This window comes from Muntiacus reevesi, chromosome 5 (assembly GCF_963930625.1).
Source record: "Muntiacus reevesi chromosome 5, mMunRee1.1, whole genome shotgun sequence".
NCBI lineage: Eukaryota > Metazoa > Chordata > Mammalia > Artiodactyla > Cervidae > Muntiacus > Muntiacus reevesi.
In genome coordinates this window covers 124064628-124092192 of record NC_089253.1, presented here as the reverse complement: position 1 = coordinate 124092192, position 27565 = coordinate 124064628, and the positions used below count along the sequence as shown (strand labels likewise).

General features: G+C 65.7%; 1 protein-coding gene across 3 annotated transcripts in view; it reads left to right on the top strand.

Annotated features, from left to right (window-relative positions):
• Window positions 1-26820, top strand: part of KIF21B (kinesin family member 21B) — a 42500-nt gene extending 15680 nt beyond the window's left edge. Inside the window, exons 6-35 of one of the 3 annotated variants that reach the window (XM_065936338.1) lie at window positions 99-266; window positions 504-619; window positions 1028-1223; window positions 2330-2519; window positions 2978-3041; window positions 3114-3314; window positions 3644-3725; window positions 4062-4179; window positions 4882-5073; window positions 6504-6703; window positions 9182-9289; window positions 9730-9798; window positions 10117-10349; window positions 10478-10625; window positions 10704-10898; window positions 10978-11079; window positions 12280-12445; window positions 12624-12675; window positions 12827-12884; window positions 13564-13769; window positions 13853-13927; window positions 15441-15554; window positions 18119-18157; window positions 19752-19888; window positions 20489-20669; window positions 20770-20934; window positions 21079-21196; window positions 21777-21947; window positions 22291-22490; window positions 23438-26820. In XM_065936338.1, the coding sequence (XP_065792410.1) occupies window positions 99-266; window positions 504-619; window positions 1028-1223; window positions 2330-2519; window positions 2978-3041; window positions 3114-3314; window positions 3644-3725; window positions 4062-4179; window positions 4882-5073; window positions 6504-6703; window positions 9182-9289; window positions 9730-9798; window positions 10117-10349; window positions 10478-10625; window positions 10704-10898; window positions 10978-11079; window positions 12280-12445; window positions 12624-12675; window positions 12827-12884; window positions 13564-13769; window positions 13853-13927; window positions 15441-15554; window positions 18119-18157; window positions 19752-19888; window positions 20489-20669; window positions 20770-20934; window positions 21079-21196; window positions 21777-21947; window positions 22291-22490; window positions 23438-23492 (4119 nt within the window). In that variant the 3' untranslated portion in view covers window positions 23493-26820. Of the gene's footprint in view, window positions 1-98; window positions 267-503; window positions 620-1027; window positions 1224-2329; window positions 2520-2977; window positions 3042-3113; window positions 3315-3643; window positions 3726-4061; window positions 4180-4881; window positions 5074-6503; window positions 6704-9181; window positions 9290-9729; window positions 9799-10116; window positions 10350-10477; window positions 10626-10703; window positions 10899-10977; window positions 11080-12279; window positions 12446-12623; window positions 12676-12826; window positions 12885-13563; window positions 13770-13852; window positions 13928-15440; window positions 15555-18118; window positions 18158-19751; window positions 19889-20488; window positions 20670-20769; window positions 20935-21032; window positions 21197-21776; window positions 21948-22290; window positions 22491-23437 lie in introns of those variants that run through there. The other 2 variants (XM_065936339.1, XM_065936340.1) reach the window with 2 other exon arrangements.
• The last annotated feature ends 745 nt before the right edge of the window (window positions 26821-27565 follow it).

The following is a 27565-nucleotide window of genomic DNA, read 5'->3' as shown; positions in this document are numbered from 1 at the left end:
CAGTGCACATAGTCTGATGCTCGGTGTGTGTGAGGCCCCCCAGGGCCTGAGGGCAGGGCCTGGGAGCAGAGGGGCCCATGCCGGCTGGCTCCCTGCAGGTGAATGAGGCTGTGAGCGGGCTTCCTGATGGCGCCCCTCCTGCGAGCGAGTACGAGACACTCACCGCCAAGTTTCACTTCGTGGACCTGGCCGGCTCCGAGCGGCTGAAGCGGACGGGGGCCACGGGCGAGCGGGCCAAGGAGGGCATCTCCATCAACTGTGGGCTGGTAGGCACGCGGCGGCCAGCACGGCTCAGCCTCGGACCCTCCCCAGGCCCGCCTTGGGCCGGCTGCTGGCCAGGGCGTGCTGCTGCCCTGACCCTGACTGCCCGCTGTCACCAACTCTCACATCTGCCTCTCAACCCTCGGGGAGCCTGAGGGCTGCTGGGGTCAGCGGGCCCGGTTTACTCTCGGGGCTCACTGGTCCTCCCCCAGTGCCTCTCGAGCACCGGTCTGTCTCTGCAGCTGGCCTTGGGCAACGTGATCAGCGCCCTGGGGGACCAGAGCAAGAAGGTGGTGCACGTGCCCTACAGGGACTCCAAGCTCACCCGGCTCCTCCAGGACTCACTGGGTGGCAACAGGTACCCGCCGGCACCCTGGGCGGGGCAGGGGAGTGCAGGGGCCTGCCGGAGGCCGGGTTGGAGCGGGCGGCTCAGTGGGCAGGGCCCCGCCCAGCGCTGTGGGCTGCAGGCCTCGAGGTGCCCCCGGCCACTACGGTCTGACCGGGCTTCGTCGTCTGCACGGCAGGGAGGGGTGTTCTGAAGGAGGTGCTAGAGCCAAAAGGGGACGATGAGGCTGCATCACAGCATCGCAGCAGTCACCACTGCTGGAGTGGAGACCCAGGCCAGGAGATGTGGAGCCCCAGCTCCAGGCTCTGCCCAGGTCGTTAGGGCCCCCTGCCTGGAGCATGATCTGCTCCGAAGTGATGCCCCCGCCCCCCGGGCCGGCCCTTGCCCTCGACCTTCATTCCACACCCCCGCACTCCCCAGCCAGACCATCATGATCGCCTGCGTGAGCCCCTCGGACCGCGACTTCATGGAGACGCTAAACACGCTCAAATACGCCAACCGGGCCCGCAACATCAAGAACAAGGTGGTGGTGAACCAGGACAAGACCAGCCAGCAGATCAGCGCGCTGCGGGCCGAGATCGCGCGCCTGCAGATGGAGCTGATGGAGTACAAGGCGGTGAGTGGGCCCCGCCCCACACTACATCCCAGGCCCCGCCCCCACCCTCCCAGGCCCCGCCCCACACTACATCCCAGGCCCCGCCCCCTTCCTCCCGCCTCACGCACCGCCTGCCAGTCTTGGTGGGCCAGGGCCGGGCGCACCGAGTGACCCGAGCTCCGTCGGAGCTCTCAGCACTCACAGTGTCAGACAGAGAGAAACACGTCCCGGCTGCAGGGTCTCACGCGTAGGACCGGCGCTCTGCGGGGTTTTATTCTGCTGCGTGCACTGTGTTGGACCCGAGGAGACTCGCGCTACAGCACAGTAGCGTGAGGACAATTGACGGGACCCCACGAGTGGCCCAGCGTGCCGGGGGTGCTGCAGGGGAGAGGGCTGGCCCCCCATTCAGGTGGTCAGGGAGGGCCTCAGGGAAGAGGGGCCTCCATTATGGGAGCAAGTGAGACACCAGCAAAAGGAAGTGGGGCGGGCGTCCTCGGGTGCCCACAGGCTACGAGCAAAGGAGCAGAGAAGGGAGAACGGAGCGCTCTGGGGAGAACCCCATTCTGTGTGACTGAGGCGGAAGTCACCAGCAGCGGGCCCTGACCCGGACCTGCACACAAGCGGGGTTTGGTTTGACTGGCCCTTTGCTTGAAAAGAATGCAAGGGGAGTTCCCACTTTTCTGAAAATTAGGGAGTTTCTGTTTTCTTTAAGACTCTGAAGCTCTAACAGGGTGGCACCGGGCTGGCTGGAGTGGTCCGGGGGTGGCCCCTTTCAGACTGAGTGCAGTTCTGTTTGCCGCAGTCCCCCCGCCCGGCCATCTTACACCTGCCCTCCTCCTTCATGCCCACCCCCGGCTCTGGGTTTTGGCCCTTGGGTTAGTGTTTGTGGAGACAGGAAGCTGAGCAGTGGAGAGGGAGGTGGGGTGAGATTGTGAAGGTCTGGAAGGGCTAGTCATGAAATGTGGACTTTCTATTGTCACGGGGGCCCTGGAAGGGGTCTGAGCCCTGGGAGATGAGAGCTGGCAGGGCTGCCGTGCGGGGGGAGAGGCGGGGGTGGTGGGGAAGAGCATCGTCACCCCTCACCCCCCCACCCCATCCCTGACTGCCCCCCCCCCTGCCACTCCCAGGGCAAGAGAGTGATTGGGGAGGATGGCGCTGAGGGTTACAGCGACCTGTTCCGGGAGAACGCCCTGCTGCAGAAGGAGAACGGGGCGCTGCGCCTGCGGGTGAAGGCCATGCAGGAGGCCATCGACGCCATCAATAACCGCGTCACCCAGCTCATGAGCCAGGAGGCCAACCTGCTCCTGGCCAAGGCCGGTGAGTCAGGTGCACCAGGCGGGCTCAGAGCACCGGCAGGCGGGCCCTGCCCCCACACCAACCCGGGACATGGGGCTCACAGGGCAGCCGGCTTTTCCTTTCTCTGTAAATGCAATCTCACGTACTGTGATGCTCCACTTCGCATGATTCTGTGTTAAACACATAAGCCCACTTAATTCTCTTAAGCCGTGTAGTGTTCCATATGTGGTGGTGATGAGTGATTTACCGTAACAGCCTCTGCTGATGGACATTTGGTTGTTTCCAGTCTCGCTGTTAGCAGCAGCGCCCGGGTCTCTGTGCCCGCAGACAAGCTCCTCTCTGATAGAGGCTCCTTGGACAAGGGCGTGTGCTCTGCCCTGCTGGGGGCACTGATAGGAGACCACAGCCTGGAGCTGAAGGGCCTCCCTGCACTTACCTTCTTAACTGTCCCTGCCCCCCGCGTCCCCGCATCCCCGCAGGAGACGGCAACGAGGCCATCGGTGCTCTGATCCAGAACTACATCAGGGAGATCGAGGAGCTGCGGTGAGTGGGTGCCCGCACGCCTGGGAGCCCGGGACCGAGGCGGAGCCGCTCACCTCCACTCCCACCCCGCAGGACCAAGCTCCTGGAGAGCGAGGCCATGAACGAGTCCCTGCGTCGCAGCCTCTCACGGGCTTCGGCCCGGAGCCCCTACTCCCTGGGTGCGTCCCCAGTCACCCCAGCCAGCTCCATGGAGGATGCCTCTGAGGTCATCCGCCGAGCCAAGCAGGACCTGGAGCGGCTCAAGAAGAAGGAGGTCAGGCAGCGGAGAAAGAGGTGAGGGGAGGTGCTCCCTGGGCGGCCCGAGGGCCTCGTGCTCAGGGGCCGTGCGCACCCTGGTGGCCTGGGGACTCACCGAACGAGGCCGCTGTGGACAGAGGCCCCCACCGCCGAGTGCTGGGCATCCCCCGAGGAGGAGGAGGAGGAGGGAGGATCCCACCCTGGCTTAATTCTGGGCTGGGGGCTAGGGAAGAGCAGTGCACCCCTGCGGAGCAGGAGCCCAGCCCCACCCAGTGCCTGAAGCTCTTGCCCCCCCAGCCCGTGCCCTGCGCACTCACTCAAGGCAGGTTAGTCCCCTGACCTGTCCACCCTTCCCTCCTGGGCAGCCCAGAGAAAGAGGCCTTCAAAAAGAGGGCAAAACTCCAACAAGAGAACAGCGAGGAGACGGATGACAACGATGCCGAGGAGGTGAGGGACCCCCGCCCCCCCGAGCTGCCCCCGGTTCCCTGCCCGAGGGAGGGTCCCCACAGACACACTCGTGCAGGGTGGGGGAGGGGGCTCAGGTCGGCCTCCAGTGGGTCCATGTGCCTGCTGGTATCTGACTGGTCGCCGTGGTGACATCCCTCCCTCAGCCCCACATCCCAGTCAGGTGATGCAGGCAGGAGACTGCTCTGGAGGGGCTCTGCCAAGGCTGTCGGGAGGAGTGGGCGGGACTCTCCCAGGAGTGAGGGTGGGGAGGGAGCCCCCCCGCCCCCCCCGGCCACAGCCCACCCCACTCCCCACCCTTCTGTGCCTGGCGCCCAGGAGGACGAGGAGCGAGAAGAGAGCGGCTGTGAGGAAGAGGAGGGCCGCGAGGATGAGGACGAGGACTCGGGCAGCGAGGAGAGCCTCGTGGACTCCGACTCTGACCCAGAGGAGAAGGGTGCGTGCTCCCAGGCAGGGGAACCCCGAGGCGGGGCTGCCTTCCATGGGGACCCAGAGAAACTGCTCGGGGCAGTGGATGTCCGGTGTCCAGGCAGGAACTCAGACATGCAACCCATCATAGCAGAAACTTACTGAGCACGCGTTGGTGCCGGGCTCTGAGCTGAACTTAACCCTTCACGTGCCCGGCCTCCCTGTCCACATGACCATCCTGGAGGGACATGTTAGGACCCACTCCCTTCGTCACCACTGAAGAGCAGTCCCACGAAAGTTGGTGGCCCACCCCTGGGTGTGGGGGATGCAGAGCTGGGCCTTGGACCGAGGCCTGGCTGTTCCGAAGCCCACTCCTCTAAGCAGGCCGTGTGTCCCTCAGCTCTGACCCAGAGTCCTGCCGGCTGCTCTGTGTCCTCCCCCCCTGCAGCCGCGCTGCCTCCCGGGTCGTCCACAGCGAGTGGACATCAGCCTCTGGGGCTCAGCAGGAGCGGGTGAGACGCCTGACTCCTCCAGGTCCTGGGCCCAGCCCAGCACTTCCAGGCTGCTCTTTCAGGGTGTCCCCACCAGGCAGCCCCTGCCCACCGTGGGATGAGTTATTTCCTCTCGCCACTGGTTACTGAGTGGTCACGGCTGGCCAGAGGAAGGCCCTGTCTCCATCCGCTCACCCCGGGCCCCAAGCACCCCAGCCAGCCTGTCTCTGCGCCCACAGAGGTGAACTATCAGGCGGACCTGGCCGACCTGACGTGCGAGATAGAAATCAAGCAGAAGCTGATTGACGAGCTGGAGAACAGCCAGCGGCGGCTGCAGACCCTGAAGCACCAGTACGAGGAGAAGCTGATCCTGCTGCAGAACAAGATCCGGGACACCCAGCTGGAGCGTGACCGCGTGCTGCAGAACCTCAGTGAGGCCCCGCCCTGCCCTGCGAGGCCCCGCCTACCACCGCGAGGCCCCGCCCACCACGAACCCCGCCCCACCCACCGCAAGGCCCCGCCCCACCATACATATTAGAATCCTTTCTATCGCCAGGTACATGAAGGTGACACCCCTCAGTCTTTTTTTCCTTAATTCTCTCCTAGGATGTTTCCTTTGGTTCCGTTTACAAACCTGCTTCTCAATGTGTCTTACGTACATCGCTCTCAGCCTGTTCACCCTGTTACTATTCATTCATTCACTCACTCACACATTCACTTACTCAGCAAGCGTCCGCAGAATAGTCCTGCAGAGTAGCCCTTGTTCTAGGTGCCAGAGATGTTGGAGCGAGCGCTCTAGTGGGGAGAGGCAGACGGCAGGAAGTGGCGGACTCTACAGCGTGTCGGGGTGACAAGTGCCATGGGAGGAAGCAGCAGGGATGGAGGCAGGGCGTGCTGGGGAGGGGGTGGACGTGTTGTAAAGGATGGTCGTGGAAGACTCGCTGAGAAGCTGGCGTCTGAGAATGAGGGAGGGGAAGAGCACTGCAGGCAGAGGGAACAGAAGAAGCTGAGGCCCTGGGGGCACCCCATGACCGGGCACAGTGGGAGGGCACAGCAGCAGCAGAGGAGGTCAGAAGAGAGATGTGGCCGGATGTGCCGCTCATTTTAAGGACTTCTTATTCTCTGAGGGACGTGGGAAGCTGGGGCTCTGAGAGAGGTGATGTAGATTTTGAAAGCATTCTGACGAGATCGCTCCAGCTGCTGTGCAGGGAAACACAAGTGGAAGCTTGAGGCCTGCTGGGCAACTGTTACAGAGGTTCTGGTGAGCGGTGTGGGGGCAGGAGGTGGTGAGAAGCCCTCAAATCTTGGATACATTTTGAGGATGCAGACAAAGGGCTTTGCTGGTTGATTGGTGGGAGATTAGGAGAGGGGAGCCGAGGATGTCTCCAGGTACCAGTACGATGGTAGATACTGAGATGAGGAAGACTGCTGGGTGAAGGGGTGGGTTTGCCCTTGTTAATCTGCCATGTCTGTTGGCAGATCAGGTCAAGAGTGGAGAAGGCTTGTTTCTTCTGCCGGAGCCCCTGTCACTCTGCCTTCTCTTACTAACCCTTCCCCTCCCCGCTGGTCCATCCCTCTCCTCCAATCACGGGTCAGAAGCGGGCCGGCGGACCTGGTCCTCAGGCCCCTCCTGGGAAGCTGGCGAGCTCGGCTCAGAGATCTCAGGGTGAATCACTTCCTCAAGGCCCCTAGAATATCCTTGGGCGTCTCCTAGTCCGAGCCCCTCCTTGTTCACCAGACGGAACGGGCTGAGGAGGGTGTGACTCACCAACACCGCCCAGTGAGACCTCCCCCGCGCCCGGTCCGAGCCCACGGCGCCGGGGCCCGGGGACCTGCGCCAGCACTGCCCCCCTGCACGCAGGTACCATGGAGTGCTACACGGAGGAGAAGGCCAACAAGATCAAGGCAGACTACGAGAAGAGGCTGCGGGAGATGAACCGGGACCTGCAGAAGCTGCAGGCCGCGCAGAAGGAGCACGCGCGGCTGCTCAAGAACCAGTCTCGCTACGAGAGGGAGCTCAAGAAGCTGCAGGCCGAGGTGGCCGAGATGAAGAAGGCCAAAGTAAGGGCTGGGGCGGGGCCTGGGGGAGCTGGGGGCGGGGCCGAGATGAAGAAGGCCAAAGTAAGGGCCGGGGCGGGGCCTGGGGGGCTGGGGGCGGGGCCGAGATGAGGGCCCCGGGGCGGGGCTTGTGGGCGGGGCCGAAAGGAAGAAGGCTAAAAGGGGCGGGCTGAGGGCGTGGGAGGCGGGGTGTATTTGAAAGTGAAGAAAATGTTAGCTGCTCAGTCGAGTCCGACTCTGCAGCTCCATGGGTTGTATAGCCCGCTAGGCCCCTCTGTCTATAGGGATTCTCCAGGCAAGGATACTGGAGTGGGTTGCCATTTCCTCCTCCAGGAGATCTTCCCGACCCAGGGATCAAATCCAGGTCTCCTGCATCGCAGGCAGATTCTTTACTGTCTGAGCCTCAGGGAAGCCCTAAAAATCCATTTACCGTGTTAAAAATAACCATCACTGTCAGCGTGGATGCTCGTCTTGACACGACGTTGCCTGTTTCAACTGTCCTGCTCCTGGACCTTGTCCTCTTAGCTCGAGCGTTGTCCAGGGTGAAAGCACCTTCCCCAGTAGAGGGTCCGGAGAGGACCCCCAGGGACCCCGCCCAGTGCGGTGGTCTCCAGTCCGCGCGCAGTGCACGAGTCCTCGGGTCTGGGCCGCCTCCACCTGCGGACGCCGGCCAGGGTTCCGAGGATGCGGGGGACTTGGTCAGCGGGCGCCCTCTGGCGGCAGGAGGGAGGCCCTGGGCCTTGGTTGTCGCCCTTCAGGACTCGCACTGGAGCTCGTGGAGCGGATCGCCGGGGAAGTCGGTGTGCGCCCTCTCTCTGTCCGCTTGCAGGTCCCCTGGTTAAGCCTCTCCAGGTGCCCTGGCGTCTTCTCAGGGGAGGTGACGCCACTGTAGACCTATAGGAGGGAGGATCCTCCTGTGGCTCTGAAGCCTGGAAAAATAATACTAATGTAATAATGCCCACGACATGTGGGAAGTACAGAGGATCCCTGCGTGTTCCTGGGCTTCAATCTCAGCTTGTTTGGCCCTTCAGCGGGGACCCCCCCCCCTGGTCTGCTCAGCTCACTTAGCTCCTGTGAGCCTGGGGGAGAGGCTGAGAAAAGCACCCTTGGGCCGTTCCCGCAGGGGGATGTACCCAGGAGGGGTGTTCCTGCAGGGGGCATGCCCAGGAGGAGTGCAGGGTTTCATCAGAAGGACCCGGGGCAGCAGGCATGGACTCTGATCAGATGCTGCAAGCGCCGTGGCCAGGACCCTCCCACTGTAGCTGAGGGGCGCCCGTGCTCACGGAGGTGCCCTCGGGATCGGGGACACCCAGAGCAGTGCCGCTGGGAGTCCTGATGTCACATGCCTGGAATGTTCCTGCCGCTCTGAGACCGCCACCCCGTGATGACCTGTGTGGAGCTCAGCCACACAGGCGGAGCTGGGCAGATGGCCCTTGTCCCAGAAGACACATTCCTCTGAAGGAAGCCTCGGGCTCTGGCTCTGGCCCCAGAAGGGGGCCGCCACGTTGGGGTGCATGCTGCACCCCTACACTCGGGTTCGCTTCCAGCCGAGGCTTGGATCGCTCTAGTCAGCCCCAGCCCTTTGGGGTAGCATTCACTCCGGACCCACAGGCCCAGCAGCAGGGAGGCCCCCCCACCTGCAGCTCCCCCGACACAGCCACCGGCCCCCATCCAGCCTCCCTCCCTGCCGGGCCGGGTCCTCTCCGGACTGTCCTCGGGGCAGGCTGGTGACGTTCCTGGGGTGCCTGAGGCGTCAGTGGTAGCGGAGTGACCGCCTGGCCCGGTTCTCATGGCCCGCCTCGTGGGAGGGGTCTGACCCTGTGCACCAGAGGGAGACGAGCCTCCGGGTGCCCCGTCACGCGGGTCATCGCTGCCCTGACGATGCCCTCTGTGCCAGGAACTTGGCTCCAGACTCTGTGCATGGGGGCCCGCCCTGCCCTGACCCACGGCCGTGGTAAGAGCTGGATTTCGAAGCAAAATGACCCCGACCACAAGTCTAGCCACGCATTGCTGAATTTCTGACTTTAAGCTGTTTGGTCTCTCTGAGGTTCACATCCTGCTTATGAAATAGGAGTGGTACCTCCTCTGTCATCTGACTGTTACGAGGGTCTGGGCATGCAGTGTGGGCTCCATCCATGCTCCTGGTTTTTATGGTCACCGTGAGCCTGGCCTAGGGACTCACTCCACAGCAGCTCAGCTCCATCCAGGCAGGAGTGCCTGCCTCCGGCCATGCAGGCTGGGCCCACACCTGCCGGGCCCTGGCGGTGGCTACAAGTGGGGGCCATCAGGGGCCAGGACCAGAGCCGTGGGGGCTGCGCAGGACCTGCCGCGTGGTGACGCCTGCACGGCCAGGCTGGCAGAAAGGCCATTCCTGTTGGGAGCTTGGCCAGGGGGCGGGTCAGCTTCAAGCTCTGCGGAGAGTAGGGGACAGGCCCCGAGGCACTGCGCCCCGCCTCACGGCCGCTGCCCCCCCCAACACAGGTGGCCCTGATGAAGCAGATGCGGGAGGAGCAGCAGCGGCGGCGGCTGGTGGAGACCAAGCGGACCCGGGAGATCGCACAGCTCCGGAAGGAGCAGCGGCGGCAGGAGGTGAGGGCGCCTCCGGGCCCCAGCCGGTCTCCCCACGCACTGGCACCCCTCCTGACCACCCGGGCCCTGGCAGGCCGTCCTCGGCAGAGAGGAGGTGCCTGGAGGCGAGTGCAGCCCCACGCGGGAGGGCAAGACGGCTGCGGACACCCAGCCTGGTCCCCATGTGGTTCCGAGCCGAGACTGGAGCTCCACGCTGGCCAGGACCCAGCATGCCAGCCCCAGCGTCCAGCCTGCAGAGAGGCCTGCGGGGCCCAGCCCTCTGCCTCAGGCTCCTCACCCCTGCCCTGGTGGGGAGAAGAGGCCGAGAGACGTGCCCTCCAAATGCTGGGTGCCCTTTCCCTGCGAGTTCTGACAGCACAAGGCTGCCCTCCCGAGCCGGCCGGGGGCGGGGGACCAGGCTCAGTGCCTGAGCGAGGGCTCCACCCCCTTCTCGCCCCCAGTTTCAGATCCGAGCTCTGGAGTCCCAGAAGAGGCAGCAGGAAATAGTCTTGAGGAGGAAGACTCAGGAGGTGAGTGCGGGCCCCTGCCCAGCCCCCAGAGCAGCCCCCCTCCCACCCCCGCTGAGTGCTGACCCAGGGTTACCCCGTGGGGGCGCTGAAGCGGGGGGAGCAGGGGTTCCGGTCCCAATGCACGAGATGTGAGTTTTTAAAAAGAGAAGTCTCTTTTTTGTTCATTTCACATCGAAGACCCCTTGGCCCTTTCTCCATCCCAAACCCAAGCCAGGACGGAGCGGCCCCTGTATTCTCCCGCCTAGCACCCCCAGGCTGGGCCTTTGCGGGGGCCTGGGGGCACCCCACCCAGTAGGCCCCTCTCTTCTGGACCCCCAGGTTTCTGCATTGAGGCGTCTGGCCAAGCCCATGTCTGAGCGGGTGGCAGGGCGAGTAGGACTGAAGTCACCTGTGCTGGACTCGGGGGCCGAGGTGTCGGCCAGCACCACCTCGTCTGAGGCCGAATCGGGGGCCCGCTGCGTCTCCAGCATCGTGCGCCAGTGGGACCGCAAGATCAACCACTTCCTGGGGGGCCACCCCGCGCCCACCGTGCCTGGCGCCCGCCCTGCCAGGTGAGGAGGCCGGGCGCCTGAGCCTTGGGGGCTGCGGGACGGGCCTCGGAGGCTCCAGGTGAGAGGCTCTGCACAGTGCAGAGGCTGAGAGTGGTCCCGCCCTGGCCCCCTCACCTGTGCCCCCCCAGGAAGAAGTTCCAGAAGAAGGGGGCCAGCCAGAGCTTCAGCAAGGCCGCCAGGCTCAAGTGGCAGTCGCTGGAGCGGAGGATCCTGGACATCGTCATGCAGAGGATGACCATCGTCAATCTGGAGGCCGACATGGAGCGGCTCATCAAGGTGGGCCCGCCCCTCCGCCCCCCCCCCCACTCCCCAGGCGTGGGGGGCAGCAGCCTGAGGCCTCGCCCGCCTCCCCAGAAAAGGGAGGAGCTCTCCCTCCTGCAGGAGGCGCTGCGCAGGAAGCGGGAGCGGCTGCAGGCAGAGAGCCCCGAGGAGGAGAAGGGGCTTCAGGAGCTGGCGGAGGAGATCGAGGTGCTGGCGGCCAACATCGACTACATCAACGACAGCATCGGCGACTGCCAGGCCACCATCGTGCAGCTGGAGGAGACCAAGGTGCCGGGGCCGGGCGGGCCGGGTGGGCGCGGGTGGGGCGGCGGGGCAGCCGGGTGACGCCCGCTGCCTCCCCGCCCAGGAGGAGCTGGACTCCACGGACACGTCAGTGGTCATCAGCTCCTGCTCCCTGGCCGAAGCCCGCCTCCTGCTGGACAACTTCCTCAAGGCGTCCATCGACAAGGTGGGTGGGTCACTGGCCTCCTGCCCCTGCCTGGGGCCTGCCTGGGCTGGCGCAGTCACAGCCGGCTGCCCAGCTGCGTCACTCGTGGCGGCACGCTATACAGCGGGGGTGACGGCCGGCTGTGCGGCTTTAATGAGGTGATGTGGCCAGGGGCTTGGTGTGGTCCCCACACAGCAGGGCCTGAGCCTCTGGAGGGGGAGGCAGCAGCTTGTGTGTGTGTGTGTGTGTGTGTGTCTCGTGTCTGTGTGTATGTCTGTCTACGTGTGTCTGTATGTCTCTGTGTCTCTGTGTGCATGTGTGTGTGTGGTGGGGCAGCCGCAGCAGACAGATGGACATGCTCCTCCCAGTCCCAGGGGTGGGGCAGCTCCGGCTGGGGCAGGAGACTGCCCTCCCCCACCCCCCCTCCCCGTCCCCCAGGGAGCTCTCTCAGCTCTGCTCTCGGGAGGGTGTTCCTCTGCTGGGCTGTCAGGACTGGTGCGGGGGCCTAAAATGCACACCTTCCTCCTCCCAGTCCTGGAGGCTGGAGGCCAGAGATCAGGTGCGGGCAGGGCGGGCTTCCTCGGAGCCTGTCTCCACGCCTTGCAGGCGCTGCCTTCCCTCTCCCGCGGTCGCCCCTCTGTGTGTCTGTGTCTTGATCTCCTCTTATAAAGGACAGCAGTCACGGGGATTAGGGCCCCCTAGAGACTTCATTTTCAGTTGATCACCTCTTTCCTGCGTGTGTGCCAGCTTAGCTTCAGTCCTGTCTACCAGGCTCCTCTGTCCTTGGGATTCTCCAGGCAAGAATACTGGAGTGGGTAGCCATGCCCTCCTCCTGGAGATCTTCCCAATCCAGGGATCGAACCCACATCCTTTACCTCTTTTGCACCGGCAGGCAGGTTCTTTGCCACTAGCACCACCTGGGAAGCCCTGATCATCTCTTGAAGCCCCTCATTTCCACATGCAGTCCCCTTCTGAGGTCCTGCGATTACATCTGCATATGCGTCTGGGGACACGGTTCAGGCCACGTGGGGAGCATGCCCCTAGCGTGGATGTGGGGGAAGCCAAGGGCCCGGGGTGCGTCTTGGGTCTGTGATGGGGGCAGGGTGAGGGCTGCAAGCCCTCCAAGCTCTTATGAGGTGCAGATGCTGGGAGGGCAGTGATGAGGGTCCCCACAGCACCAGGCCAGGAAGGGTGACCCCAGGCCTCGCTGCCCATCCTCAGGGGCTGCAGGTGGCACAGAAGGAGGCACAGATCCGGCTGCTGGAGGGGCGACTGCGGCAGACAGACATAGCGGGCTCCTCCCAGAACCACGTGCTCCTGGACACCCTGCGGGACAAGGCCGAGGCCCGCCCCGAGTTGCAGGCCCTCATCCACAATGTGCAGCAGGGTATGGGCCCCCCAGGCGCCCCCAGACACCCGGGGCTCCCTCCCCCCACCCCGGAGGCCCTCGCTTCCCCGTGCTCCCCAGAAGCCCCAGTCTGACCCCCAGGAACGATGGAAGGGAGGCTGCCCTCCCCACACTCCATGGGTTGGGGTCTCACCCCCAGCTCCCTCCTTCCCCACAGAGAATGGCTATGCCAGCACAGATGAGGAGGTGTCCGAGTTCTCTGAGGGGAGGTGAGTTTCCAGGTCGGGAGGGGCCCCATGACCCGGGCTGGGCCGAGGGCTGAACCAGGGCCTGGGGGTTCCCGGGGACCCATGAGTCTAAGTACCTAGGACCCAGAATCCCAGCTGTCAGCACCCTGACCCTCGTCGGCTTCTCCCTTAGCTTCTCCCAGTCATTCACCATGAAAGGCTCCACCAGCCACGATGACTTCAAGTTCAAGGTGAGCCCCACTGGCAGGCAGACCAGGCTGCTCCCCAAAGCCTGGTCCCCGCCTTCCCGTGGCACGGCCCCCGCCCTCAGCCCCAACCCAGTACTGCCTCCAGCTGGGGTGCAGGGGCCAAGACGGGTCTCAGCTGGAACGGGTGGCGGGGGGGGGGGTGCAGGGTGTGACCTCTGACAACCCCTTCCTTCTGAAGTGGGTGGAGTGACGTCACCACAGCCCAAGGCCCCACCTTCAGAAATCCCCCTATTCCTCACCAAACCGCCTCCAGCTCTGATCAGAGCCTCGCCCCGGATATTCAGTCGCTGTGCATGCGGGTCTGCAGTCAGGGAGCGGTTTTTAGGCTAGACTGAACCCCCAGCAGGACGCATTATAGAGGGAAGGCAGAGCGCTGGGACCCGGGAGCAGAGATGTGAGCGCAGCCTCTGGGTGTACTGAGGAGCTGGGGACACTGGTCCGCCTGGGCAGTTCTGCTTGCAAAGTCCAGGGCGGGAAGGGCATTCCTGTTGGTTCGGCCTCTCCAGACGCCCGGGAAGACGTGCCTGGGTGATGTCTGCCGGGCCCTTCCGTCCACTGCTCTGCCTCTGGCAGCACCGTCTGCCCTGTGGAATTCCGCCTCGTCCCCCTCCTGCACCATCCTGTGCGGGCAGGTGGGTCCACCCAACCCCTCCTGTGGCAGGGCGAGCCCAAGCTGTCCGCCCAGATGAAGGCTGTGTCGGCCGAGTGCCTGGGCCCCCCGCTGGACGTCTCCACCAAGAACATCACCAAGTCCCTGGCGTCCCTCGTGGAGATCAAAGAGGACGGCGCGGGCTTCTCAGCCCGAGATCCCCACTACCGGGACAGGGTTTCGCGGACCATCAGCCTCCCCACCAGAGGGAGCACTTTGTAAGGAGGGAGCGAGCGGCGGGGGGCGGGGGGAGGCTGGGGCTGGGGGGTGGGTGCAGGCCTCACGGGGCCCTGTGTTCCAGTCCCCGACAGGCTCGTGGTGCAGAGACGTCCCCTCTGACCCGGAGGAAGTCCTATGACCGAGGGCAGCCCATCAGGTGAGGGTGTGCTCTGAACCCGGCAGCAGCGTCCGGTCCCGTCGTGTGCACTTCCGTCAGCACCCCCCCCCCCCCCCCCGCCGTGGCCCCTTCCCCCCTTTGTCGGCTGCGGCTCAGAAAACAACCTCCGTGAGCGCCTGAGGTGGTGGCCAAGGCCAAGGCTAAAAACCGCCAACTGCCGTGAGCTCGGTGTGGACGGCTTCGCAGGGGCCTGGGCTGGTCACGGGACCGCCGTGGGCTCTTGGGGGGCCTCGGAGGTCCTGTCCTGTGGGGGGTGTGGCAGGGCATGAGAGAATAAGGACAGTCCAGGAAGGGGAAGGGCACAGGACAGTGGAGGGTCCCCTACTGCTCAGCCGCTCCTGGGGCCCCCGGGCTTCTGCAGGCTACTGGACGCCTCTCTAGGTCGTCCTAATTCTCAGAGGTGTTTGCTGGCCTTTGTGGTCACTTGTGAAGCAGTGGAGGGCAGGGTGACCTCGTGCACCTCCCTTGAGGGGAGGAGGACGTGCTCCAGTCTCTCCCTCTGGTCCAGGCCCCCTGCGCCGCCCCACCCCGTGGCCTTTGGTGGGAGGAGTTGCAGGACATCCGTGCACCTGGGACCCCAGAAACCATCCCGCTCCCGTGACTAAGTCAACACACTGGAGCCGCCGTGGGGTGGGGGTGGGGTGCAGGCTGGAGGGTCTGCAGAGGATGAGCTGCACCCGAGGGCCACCTTCCGAAGAGAGAGGTCGTGGGTGTCAGGTTATCACCTCAGTGTGAACCCGACTTAGTGATTCCCGAGCCATTGTTCCCGTAAAGTACAGGGCAGAGTACTTGAGGGCCTCAGGTCACGGCATTTCCATCACCCCAGCATGTGAGTTTCTGCTGAAAGACACTTTATCTAATATATACTACTGACTCATTTTCCCCGGGTCAGGATGATCCTCTGGAGAAGGAAATGGTAATCCACCCCAGTACTCTTGCCTGGAAAAGCCCTGTGGACAGAAGCGCCTGGTAGGCTACAGTCCACGGGGTCACAGTCTGAAACGACTGAGCAATTAAACTTTCACTTTCGTTAGCACTGACCTCGGGGCCAGCAGCCCTCTATAGAGCTCACACCTGAACGAAAGCTCATCTAATGGGCTTTCTCCATCAATCACGCCCCAGCTTCCTTGAGCTCCACACAGACAGGCCTGCAGCAGCTTTGGGGCCGTTTTAATCAGTGACATCACCAGCAAAAGCACAGAAATATGAAAATCACGACACGACGTAGGCTTTGGAAAGGACCCTTGTATGCAGGGTGAGGAGGGCAGGGCCGCCTCTTCCGACCTCAGCTGGGGACATGTGCGCTTGGGTCCTCATGTCTGCAAATGATGGGGAGGCCTGCACGTCTTGTTCGGGGCTGACACACGCGCCGCGATGAGCAGGGGATTCCCAGCCCCGGAACCAGGCGGCCACCAGGCCAAAGGTGGGGCAGGAGGCCCGCGGGCAACGGTGCGGCTCCTGACGGCGGTGCTCTGTCCCACTCGCCTGCCAGGTCCACAGACGTGGGGTTCACGCCTCCCTCGTCCCCTCCCACGCGGTCCCGCAACGACCGAAACGTCTTCTCTCGTCTCACCAGTAACCAGAGCCAAGGGTCCGCGCTGGACAAGTAAGGGCGGGGGCGGGGCGAGGAGTCTGAGGATGAAGCGGGGGGCAGGGCGGAGCGGGGTGGGGTGGGGCGGGGCGGGGCGGGGCGGGGCGTGGAGCCTGCGGGCGGGACTGGAGGCGGGGCGGGGGCGGGGCGGGGCGAGGAGTCTACGGGCTGGCTGGAGGTGGGGCCGGGGCGGGGCGTGGAGTCTGCGGGCGGGGCGGGGCGGGGCGGGGCGGGGGCGGGGCGAGGGCCAGGCGATGAGTCCGCGGACGAGGCGAGGAGTCTGTGGGGGGGTGGCCCGGGTGAGGAGTCTGCGGGCGGGGGCGGGGCGAGGAGTCTGTGGGCGGGGCGTGGGCGTTGCCAAGGGATCAGTCTGCGGGCGGGGCGGGGGCGTGGCCAGGTGATGAGTCTGCAGGCGGGGCCGAGGATGGGGCGAGGAGTCTGCGGGCGGGGCGGGGGCGGGGCGAGACCCAGGCGAGGAGTCTGCGGACAAGGCGGGGAGTCTGTGGCGGGGGGAGCCGAGTGAGGAGTCTGAGGGCGGGGCCGGGGGCGGGGCGAGGAGTCTGTGGGCGGGCCCTCGCCGCGGGCGGGCGGGGACCCGGAGACCGTGCACACACCGTGCTGGTCCCGCTCCGTGCTGAGCCTGGGCCCCTCCCGTCCCCGAGTGTTCGGGGGCCGCGGTAGAGGGCAGGAAGGAGGCCGTGGGGCTGTGGCCGTGCACCCCGGGGGCCTCCCCAGAACTGCCCGCCTGCCCCTTGTGCCTCCCCCAGCTTCAGTCGTGCCCCCTCCCCACCGCTCTTGCTCGGGCCCCTAGGGGACTGTCCCCACAGAAGGAGACCCTGTTACGGTCACACGGAGGGGTCAGCGCCCGCCGCCGACTGCCCCTGCTGGACGCTCACCTCCCAGTGTGAGGGCCCCTAAGCTGCACCCCGCTTGCACACACGCGACTGTGAGCCGTGAACCAGCCGTGAGGACCGTCTTCCCTGTATTACAAAGAGGAGATGAGGCTCAGACGTCAAGCTGGGCCCAGACCTGGGGCCTCTGACACGTGGGCGTCTGCCCTGGGGAAGGGGGAGGCCTGGGCCTCCAGTGCTCTCCTCGGTGCCCCCAACACTCCCGGGCACCCCCAACTCTGCAGCCCCAGTGGGCTCCTCTTGGCTCTAACAGCTCCTCTATCCTTTTAGATGGTGGTGGGGGGCTGCTGTCCTCTGGGGAAGCCCAGGCTACCAAGTGCTAGTCCTTGCCTGCATCCACCCCTCCCCACAGAAATGCCGCTTCCTGGGGCAAAATACTGCTCTTCCCCTGAACCCACTTTGTCTTCCCTTGTGGGAGGAGGGCACCGGCACGCCAGCCAGGGTGCCCCCCACATACCAGACAGAGTGTCTCCCCCCGTAACAGCCAGGGCACCCCCCACACACAAACCAGGGAGCTGCACCCACCAACCAGGACACCCCTGTGCTAGCCAGAGCACCTTCACACCCACCCGCATGCCACCCCCACCAACCAGGGTGCCACCCACACCAGGCAGTGTGACCCCGCACAACATCCAGGGCACCCCCACACGAGTCGGGGGCTGCACATACCAGCAGGGTACCCTTGCTGGCGAGGTGCCCCCCACATTCCATCCAGGGTACCCCCACATACCAGCTAGGGTGCCCCCACACCAGCCAGTGCACCCCCCACGTAACAACCAAGGCACCCCCACGTGAGTCAGGGAGCTGCACATACCAGCCAGGCTGCCCTTGCTGGCGAAGTGCCCCCCCACATTCCATCCAGGGTACCCCCCACATGCCAGCTGGGGTGCCCCCACACCAGCCAAGGTGCCCCCACACTAGCCAGTGCACCCCCCACATGACATCCAGGGCACCCCCACATGAGTCAGGGAGCTGCACATACCAGCCAGGCTGCCCTTGCTGGCGAGGTGCCCCCCCACATTCCATCGAGGGTACCCCCCACATGCCAGCTAGGGTGCCCCCACACCAGCCAAGGTGCCCCCACACTAGCCAGTGCACCCTCCACATAACATCCAGGGCACCCCCACATGAGTCAGGGAGCTGCACATACCAGCCAGACACCTCCACGTCATCCGGGGCGGGAAGCCCTCGTACCCTGACGGTCGCAGGTCCTTCTCAGCAGCTCTGGGTGGACCTGGCATCCCAGCCCTTCCTGTCCTGCCTGATGGCTCTGGTGTTGGGCCCATGCATGTACAGAGCCGGCTCCCGGGCACTGTCCAGGCTCCGGGGACAGCGGGTTTGGGGGTCAGCAGGTCCCTGCTGGGAGAGGGCAGCTCCTGGGAGGGGTGAGAGCAGTCCCCGCGTCGCTCCGGGGGGCAAGGGGCCCCCAGCTTGTGAGGCAGCAAGAGCCTGGGACCAGCAAGGCCCGTCTCCCCGAAGCCCCTCCCCACCCCCCACCCCGTTAGCTGGGGGCGCCCCTGGCCCCCTCCCCGCTGCCCTCAGCACCCTCCTCCTCTCCTCCCGCCCCCCCCACGGAGAATAACCGCCCTCTGACCGCCCCACGCTGCTGCCGCTCACTCCCTCCTGTGTGTCCCCTCCCCCCTAATCCAGCTAATTTTCTGCCCCCAGGTCTGATGACAGCGACTCCTCTTTGTCGGAGGTCCTGAGGTACACACAGATGGCTCACTGCTCCCTCTTATCCCCCCCAACACCCTGGCCTCAGCATGCAGCCCCTGCCCTCCGTGACTCCCCCAGACCCCTCCTGCCTTCTCACCCCGGCTCCTCCCTCGTGGGTGCTTCGTGGCCTCTGACTGTGCCAGGCTGGAGCTGGGGGCTCGGGGAGGCCGTGGCTGCTGGCGCCTCGTCACTGGGTGGGAGGGGCGGGCACGGGAGCCTGGGGCGCTGGACCGCCCGAGAAAGGCCTGGTGGTGCTGGAAGGGTCGGACCTTTTCCACAAAGTCAGGGGCTCGCTCGTGACCTTAGTCCTGAGCCAGGAGGGCCCCTGCCCACGTCTCCTGGCCAGAGGACCAGGCATACCAGGACACTGTCCCCCAGCCAGCCCCATGCAGCCCCCCCCACAGCAGAGCAGGCCCCCAGACCCGGTGGGCCTGAGCCCCTGCTGGGGAAGGGCCCCCCCTCCCCGGGACTGAGGCTCCCCTGCCCTTCCTGGGCGACTGCTGCTCTCTGCGCCTCCCACACGGGGGGACGCCTCTGTAACCCGCCCCCAGGCCTCGCTCCTGGAAGGAGCGTCATGCTTTCACTGTATGGTTTCCCATAAGCTGGCTGCCTGGGGCTCCTTCCCTGGCCATGCAGCTGGGCCTGTAAAACAGAAGCAGCGAGCTGGGGTGGGGCGAGGCGGGGGACCGTTCGTGCGTATGTGATGCCTGGGGCGGCCGGGCCTGGCCGACCGCTGTCCTCGGGGTGGGCCGGTGGAGCCCGGGGTTTCGTCAGCAGCTGCAAGCAGGGCAGGACGTGGGTCCCGTCGGATGTTCTCGGCCACAGCGTCCCTGTCGCGGGGGTGCTCTCTTTGGAGAGGACAGACGCAGGATAGGCGTGCTTTCAGACATGCACCTAATGGGGCTGGGGGCCTGTTCCCAGAGACCCCCGCTGAGAACAAGCTCTTCCTCCTCAGGGCCTCCGCAGGCTGGGGTGTAGCCGGGTCCCTGGGCCCACTCAAGACAGGCCTCCTCCGTCGGCTTGCGGGCAGGCAGGGTCACTCTAGCTCGGTGTAGCTACACGCAGCGGGGCCGGGGCATCCTTCCTGTGGCGCTGAGCAGGCTGTGTGAATGGCACTCACCGGCCTGATCATGCTGGTCCCACCGGGCGTGTGTGCACCCCTGCACACGCATCCATCTCTGCAAGGGCCGGGCAGCCTGCCCCCCCCATCTGCACCCCCCCCCACTCTCCCTGGGGTCGCTGAGGTGGCAGAGGAGCCCCCCAGCTCTGGGGCCTCTCCCACCCGGCTCTGGCCTGGGGGCGTCTGCACCTCGGGTTCTGGGTCAGGCAGGGTCAGAGGGGACCCCCTGCAGGCAGGGCCTGTCTGTTCTGACCCCCGGCTGTGCCTGGCTGGTCTGGCTGCCTGGAAGCGTTCGGGATGGTGACTGAGAGGCCGCACCACGGGCCCTTGCCTTTGTGGCTCTTGGGCCCCAGGGGCGGTGCCTGGGGCCCCGGAGCCCCTGCGTGTGCCCCACACCCCGGAGCCTCTCTCGGCCTGGCCACGGCCCCGGGCTGACGGGCGCCTCTCTCCCTCTCTCCCGGGAAGGGGCATCATCACCCCGGTCGGAGGAGCCAAGGGCGCCAGGACGGCCCCACTGCAGTGCGTCTCCATGGCCGAGGGCCACACCAAGCCCGTGCTCTGCGTGGACGCCACGGACGAGCTGCTCTTCACGGGCTCCAAAGGTGGGTGGGACGCAGACCCGCCCCGTGGACTCAGGGTCTCCCAGCCGCCTGCTTCCTCCCCCCGAGACCGCGGCCCAGGAGATGGGAACCTGCTCCTGTCGGCACTCAGGGCTCCCCACCCTGGGCCTCCCCTCCTAGCTGGCCCCGGGGGCTCCACCCAGACCTGCCTCCGGAATGCCGGGAAGCGTGTCAGCATCGTTCACGTCAGCAGCCACTTGGGGCCTCGTGTTTCCCACGCTGACTTGGTGCCAGCAGGAAGCAGCTGTGTGTACCCACAGACCTGCATGGCAGGAGGGAGAGCTGCGAGTCCAGTGAGGCCGGCTGAGCCCAGGGTTTTTCCCCTGAGGTTCGCTTGCCCTAGTTGGCTCACTGGTCCGTGGATAGCACGTGTCGAGCTTTGCCGTAGGCCCGGCACCTCCGCAGTGCCTGCTGGGCCCCCGTCGGGAGCGACGCGCCCGTCTGTGCTCAGGGGCAGGCGTGAGCCTGTGTTGGCCCCCCAGACCCGGAGTGCCTCCTCTGGGCATGCCTGGACACCTCCCCCAGCCTTGGCGGCCCTGCGGGGTGTGGGGATGTAACAGGGCGGTCCCTGCTTCCCCTTAGATCGCAGCTGTAAGATGTGGAACCTGGTAACAGGGCAGGAGATCGCGGCTCTGAAGGGTCACCCCAACAACGTGGTCTCCATCAAGTACTGCGGCCACTCGGGGCTCGTGTTCTCCGTGTCCGCCTCCTACATCAAGGTGTGGGACATCCGAGACTCGGCCAAGTGCGTCCGGACGCTCACGTGAGTTTTCCCCGCCAGGCTGTCGGGGCTGGGGTGGGAGCCAGGGCCCGGCCCGCCCGGCAGGCACACCCCCGACCCCACCTGTCTCCCTCGCCGGCAGGTCCTCGGGCCAGGTGTTCTCGGGGGACGCCTGCGCGGCCGCATCCACCCGCACGGTCACCAGCGGACAGGGGGAGCACCAGATCAACCAGATTGCCCTCAGCCCCGCGGGCAGCACGCTCTACGCCGCCTCGGGGAATGCCGTCCGTGTCTGGGAGCTCAGCAGGTGGGGGGCCCGGGGAGTGCAGGGGGCTGGCAGGTGACCCCCGGGCGGCAGGACCCTGGCCAGCGTGTTTACCCGGAGCCAACCCCGTCCCACCCCAGGTCCCCCCAGTTCACTCCCTCCAGCTGGACGTCTCCGCCCCCACAGGTTCCAGCCCGTCGGCAAGCTGACTGGCCACATTGGCCCCGTGATGTGCCTGACGGTCACCCAGACGGCCAGCCAGCATGACCTGGTGGTGACCGGCTCCAAGGACCACTACGTTAAGGTACGGAGACGCCTTGACCTCCAAGCGGGGTTTGGGCTTGACCTCTCTGGCACTCCCTACCTCCACGCTGCCTTGGGACTCAACGAAAAACAACGTGACTCCTGGCACTTGGTACTGAAAAGTCCCTCCCAGGGAGCAAGTCTGAGCAGGAGGTCGAGATTGCAGCGTGATTTTGTAAATGGTGAAACATCAGAAAGAACCTAAGTGTCTGCGGGTGGGATGACGGTGAAGTAGGGGAAACCCGCAGGGCTGGGAGCAGGGCTACCACCGGCCTGAGGAACACGAGAAAGCCCCAAGGAGCGCGGTCAGCACTGACCGTCTTTACTCCTTCGTTGCGTGGCTGCAAACAGGTTCAAAGTCAGAAACTGAGAAGCAGAGGAAAAAAAAGTTACGGTGAATATTTTTATTTCAAGTACAGATAGTACTATATCTATTTATTAAAAAGTAAAAAACCTTCACAGGAGACGCACCCCCAGAGTCAGTCTCCCAGTCCCCGGGAGCCCCCTCTCCCGGGGGACCTCGCGCTGGCCCCGAGGGGGCTGGGGGTGGCCCAGGACTCCCTCCAGCCGTTCCTCCGCAGATGTTCGAGCTGGGTGAGGGTGTGATGGGCACCGTCGGGCCCACCCACAACTTTGAGCCCCCGCACTACGACGGCATCGAGTGTCTGGCCATCCAGGGGGACGTCCTGTTCAGTGGCTCCCGGGACAACGGCGTCAAGAAGTGGGACCTGGAGCGGCAGGAGCTCGTGCAGGTGCTGGGGGCGGGCGAGCGGGAGGGTGAGTCGGCCCCAGGAGGGCTTGGGGCCTTTCCACCCAGAGCCAGAGCCCCCCACGCCGGCTGGGCCTGCACCCTCTTCCCCCTCTAAGGAAGGGTCTGCCCTCAGCCCCGTCTGGCCAGTCACCCCCTTTTCCGCTGACCCTTCTGCGGACAGAAGGACTCTTCAGTGGTGCAGGGCCTCAGGTTCGAGCCCGGGAGTGGGGCTGAAGGCCCCGTCTCCGGGCCCTGTGATGCTGCCCGCCCCCGCCCCCCGGGGGCCCCAGCGCGCCCGGGTCAGGGTCCCCACTCCCCGCCCTCATGGCCCGCTCCTTCCCCAGCAAATCCCCACTGCACACAAGGACTGGGTGTGCGCGCTGGCCTTCGTCCCGGGCCGCCCCATGCTGCTGAGCGCCTGCCGTGCGGGCGTCATCAAGGTCTGGAACGTGGACAACTTCACGCCCATCGGCGAGATCAAAGGCCACGACAGCCCCATCAACGCCATTTGCACCAACAGCAGGCACATTTTCACCGCCTCCAGGTGGGTGCCGGGCGGGGGGCACTCCACTCCTGCTCCCAGCCTCCCCCGGGCGGGCGGGCGGGTGGGCGAGGGCCCAGCCCCCAGCACAGACCCCACAGCACCCCTGCCCCCTGCCTTCCTTCCCAGGGCACCGCCCAGGGGTGGGGCCGGGCATGCTGGGCCCCAGCCGGGACTGCCCGCTTGTCTCCCGGGCCGCCCTGTCCAGGTTCCTCAGCCCCTGGAGCACCCGCCCCAGCGCTGGTCCCATCCAGGGATGCCCAGCCCTGTCCCGCGGGCAGCCGCTCAGACGGCCTCTTCTTTCTCCTTCCTGTTCCGACTTCGTCTCTTCTCTCCACCTCCCCCTTCCTGCCCGACAGTGACTGCCGGGTAAAGTTGTGGAATTACGTCCCTGGACTCACCCCCTGCCTTCCGCGCCGAGTCCTGGCCATAAAGGGCCGCGCCACCACCATGCCCTGACCCCCGCTGCCCCTCCTCCTGTCTCCCCCTCCCTCATCTCCTCTCTCATCCTCCCCTCTCTCCTCTCCCCTCTTTCTCCACTTCGATCTGAGCTGCTTCTTAACGGTATGAGATTGGTTTTCTCTAGCCCCATACCCTGCCTGCCCGAGATTGCCACGCCCGCCCCCCTTCCTTCCTTCCGAGCATGGACGGGGCACAGACCCCCAGGAGAGGGGTGCCAGGCGGCAGAGAGCAGAGGGGGGCCGTCAGGCCCGGACCGGACAAAACACAATAGCGACAAGAGAGCCTCCCGCTGGGCCTCGGTGGCCACAGGCTCCTCTCCTTGCCCAGCGCCCGCCCCCCCACTCCCCGCAGTCACCCTCGCCCTGGGTGACACCCGGTCCTGGGTCCTGGCCACACCTAGAGAGCTGGGGACTCCAGCCCGTCCTTCATGCGGGGGTGGCCGGCCAGGCCTGCGGCAAGAATTGACCGCCCTCTCTCACTCCACCCAGTGACCTGACCGTGAAGTTCTGGAGTGCCCGGCGCCTGCCCAGCCGCCCCCGCTAGCAGTGAGGTCAGAGGACGCCCACCCCTCGGCCCAGCGGCCTGGACACAGGAGGGGACAGAGGGTGTGGCTGATGGCCGTGGCCCCTCATGCCCCCTCCCCACCTTCCCACGAGATACTGTCCCCCACATCCCCCACCTCTTGGGCACAGGGCGGTCGGGGAGGAAATCAAGCTGTGAAGCCAAAGGGCGATTCCTCCTATTTCTCCCTCCTCCTGGCCCCGAGTTCTGCTGCCCAGCTGGCCACCCCCTTCTTCCAGCCTTTGGCGTGGGGGGCTCCTGTCGGAGAGGTGAGGCAGCCCCCGCTGACCAGGCCTCCCCTCTGCCCCCAGCCTAGCCACTGCACCTGCCTCTGAGCCCAGAAAGACAGCCCTCAGGTAACCATACAAACCAGGTGCGGGCAGCTGGCCCTGCAGCTGACCTCTGCCCTCGGCCACCAGTGGCCTCTCCCCGCGGACCCCGGCGATTCCTTGGGTCCCTTTCTGACAGTCTCAGCAGAGCTGCTGGAAAGATTCCTTTGGGGAGACGGTCAGAACGCTTCAGTTATTTATGTTGTTTTTTATTTTTATTTTTGCTGTTGCCTCCTGGAAAACTGACTTGAAGTTCCTCCCCACATGTTCGTTCCTGCAGCTCTCGGGGGCCGGGATTCCCGAGTCCTGCAGGGCCACCTCTCCACGTGCTCTGCATGCTCTGCAGAGGAGGGCGGTGCCTGGGGACTCTGCAGCCCTGGCCTGTCCCCACCTCACCAGGGGGCTGCTCTCGGACCGCCTCTGGCCACTGGGCGCCGCAGTGCCTTCCTCCGCGGGCCCGGCGCCCACCCGCGCAGCCTTACACCAGCCGCGCCCACAGGGGTCTCCTCGCCCATGGGGTCTCCCGCCTGCGGCCCCCACTCCCCAAGCCCCACGCGGGCCACACAGAAGCAGCTCAGAAGACTGTCTGCCAGGAAGGGGCTGGACGTGTGCCTGGCCCCCCCAGCCCCCCGCCCCCGCGCGTCCCCCCAGCCTGGCAGCGCCCGGCGACCTTCTCTTCTTGTCCAAGCCTTAGCTGGCGCAGCCGGGGCTCCCCGCCCCAAGGGGCCAGCAGAGAGGCAGAGTCTGCCGAGCAGCTCTTTCCTGGAGGGCTGGCCCCCCCCCAACCCTGCTCCGAGGTGTTCCTTTTTTCTTTTTCCTTTTTCCTTTTTCCCCTCATTTTTCTGACGCTGACCTGGCCTTGTGCTTCCTGGCCTCGGTCTGGGGGGCTGGGAGCCCCAGCTCTGTCCAGAGAACACGGTGACCTCTGGGTCTTCGGGAGGCGGCCCTTGGCGCCCCTCCCCACGCGGCCAGGGCCCCGGCACTCGGGTCGGAGGGAAGGAGGACAGGACCTCTCCCCCTGCGCAGAGCTTCCCCCCAGCTAAGAAAGCCGTCCCGCCGTGAGCGGCCCCAGCTGGACTCGGGGCGGACGTCAGGGAGCAGTTGTGCAGAGGGACCTGCGCAGAGCCGGGACAGCGGCTCCTGCTGGGCGCCCCTAGGGGCGCTGGAGCCCCCTCCGCTGCGGAGGGGCCTCGCCCCTCCTTCTACCTGTTCAACGGAAAGCTCAACCTTGCGACCTGTACGCGAGAAGCCGCATGACTGTTTACAGACTGTAGAAACACAAGAGACTGGCTGCCCTGGCCTGGGGCCGGGACCGGGGCTGCAGGCCTGTCCTTGCTCGAGGGGGCCTCGGCCCACTGGAGGTGCTCGGCATCCCTGCCCGCCCGTGTCCCGCTGTTTCCAAGTCCGCTACCTCATGGCGGGCTGGCTCTGCCGTCCTGGCGGGAAGCCCTGACTCCGGTGTCTCGGGAGCGGTTCCCAGCGGCGCCCCGGAGCTCTGACGTCGGCACACGCCGTCGGGGCTGTCGGGGCGGCCGGTGGGGCCCCGTGCCCCTCCTTGCACGAGCTTTCTAGGTGTAGAAGCACACAGTGGTTGACAGCACAAGGCGTGGGTGGCGGCCGAGGCCCGGGCCAGCCTCCCGGGAGGCCCCGCCCCAGGGTTTGCCGCGGAGGCCCACGCCCACAGGGCCTGGGCACAACCTGTCCCCCTCCCAGGGCTCGTCCCGCACTGCTGCCCCTCTGAGCCACCCAAGGCTTGAGGCCGGCCCTGCAGGCAGGCCGCGTCGGAGGGCTGGGGCCCAGAATGGCACCCTCTTTTCCCCATGTCCCGAATCTTTGAATGCCTGACCCCAGCCCTCCTGGCGAGCTTGGACACCCCACCCCCGCCCCCCGGGCTGAGCCCTGGAACAGCTTTAGCAGCTGGTGAGCGAGCTCCCCGAACGGGGCCGCCTTCCGGCCTTCTCAGCCGGGTCCTCGGCTCTCCGCATCCTCAGGCCAGCATCTCTTCCGTCAGTGGGGCTGGCTCCTCCGAGGCGGCCAGAAGCCCCCAGGCAGCACCTGGCATCACGTCCAGAGCTTGCTGGGGGGAGGGAGGCTGAGAGCCGAGGCCAGCACAGGCGGGCCTCTGAGGCGGTCAGGGAGCCGCCGTTTGGGAAGGGCCGCCTTTGGGTCTGGGGAGTCTGGCCCTGCTGCCTGCCCGGGAGTTGAAAGCACAAATTGCTGGAGGGAGGACCATCCCTGGGGCCTCCTTGTGCCGCCAGGCGGGGGAGGTGCCCCGGGCGGCCGCTGTGAAGTCAGGGATTCCTGGCCTCTCCTCCCCTTTGGGGAGCCCAGGCTGCTGGCGTCCTCTGAATCGGTCTGGGCCGGTGCGGGCACACATCCTGGTCTTTGAGCCTCACCTCACCCGCTGTGCCGGAGGCTCGAGCTCCTTCCCACCAAAGTGGCCCAAAGCCAGCGCCTCCAACCCTTTGCCCCCCATGCAGGGAACATGCTGAGCTCAGCTGGGCATGGCCTCCGGGCCCGGGCTCAGGAGCCAGCAGCCCTCCTCTCCTGCTCCCAGGCCCTCCCCTGCCTTCTGATGTGCAGGCACAGAGCCCACGGGGAAAGTTCTCACTTCTGAAGCGTCTTTGCTCTCCTCCCCCCTCCCCGGGACTCAGGGCGCTCTGGCCCCCACCACTCCCTGGTCTGGCCCTCTGAACACCCATCCCAAGGGCCCTGCAGGGCAGCAGGGACCGCTCCGAGGGAGCCGAGGGTCAGAGAAGACCCCTGCCCCGCCCACCAGCTCTTTTCTAGCCATCCCCTGCCGGGGCGCGGGGCTGTGCTTGGCTCAGCTCCTCTGCTGGGTGGTCGCACAGGTGTATATATGTTTTGTACGTTGGCCAATGACTGTACATAGTGTATGAAAGTTATTTAAGCTCATGTTGTACATTTCTGTTCCCAGACAGGGTGTGAGTGTTCTAAGAAGCTGTCGTGAATAAAATGCGAATGGCCGTTGTCCATGGTGTGACCCTGAGGGCTGTGGACACTGAGTGGGTGGTCATCCCCCAGGTTAGGGGAGGGGGCTGGCCTCTGGCCAGGCCCAGCATGAGGGTCGCCATACAGGTGGTGGACTGGGGGCCCACCAAGGGAGCTGCACACCCCCCAGCCTCCCCGGATCCCCTCCTGGGACGGGTGTGGAGCTGGAGCGAGGCCACGCGTTTCTGAAGGGCGCCTGCCCTGTTCCTGACACTGTTCCCGGCATCGTCCATCGGACGGTCACGACCTGTGTGACGGGCGCTGTTGGCGCTTTCTGAAGTGAGAAGAGCCTCAAAGCAGAGATGGCTTGGCGGCGTCCGGCTGTGAGGAGCAGGCAGGGCTGGCGTGCGCCCTGTCCCTGGGGTGGAAGGTGACCCCACACTCGGACGGAACAAGGATGAGACGGAAACAAACGTCAGGCTCGAGAACGGCTCCCTCGGGCTGACGCTGGCCTCCAGATCAGTGCTTCTCAGTCTCACCGTTCCTTCTCTTCCGCTGACTACCTTCAGGCTCCTCGGTGCTCCGCCTCTTGTGCAGGTGCACAGGCTGTTCCTGTAAAACCGCGGTGCCCCCGAGCCTGGAGCTCGCCAGGTCCTGCCCGTCGCCAGGGCCCCCAGCCTCCGTGGCGCTCGCGTAGCCCAGGCCTGTGTGCACTTCAGAGTCCACGGCCCCCCGCTGCCCTGCCCCGCTGGTATCAAAATCTGATACCAGCCC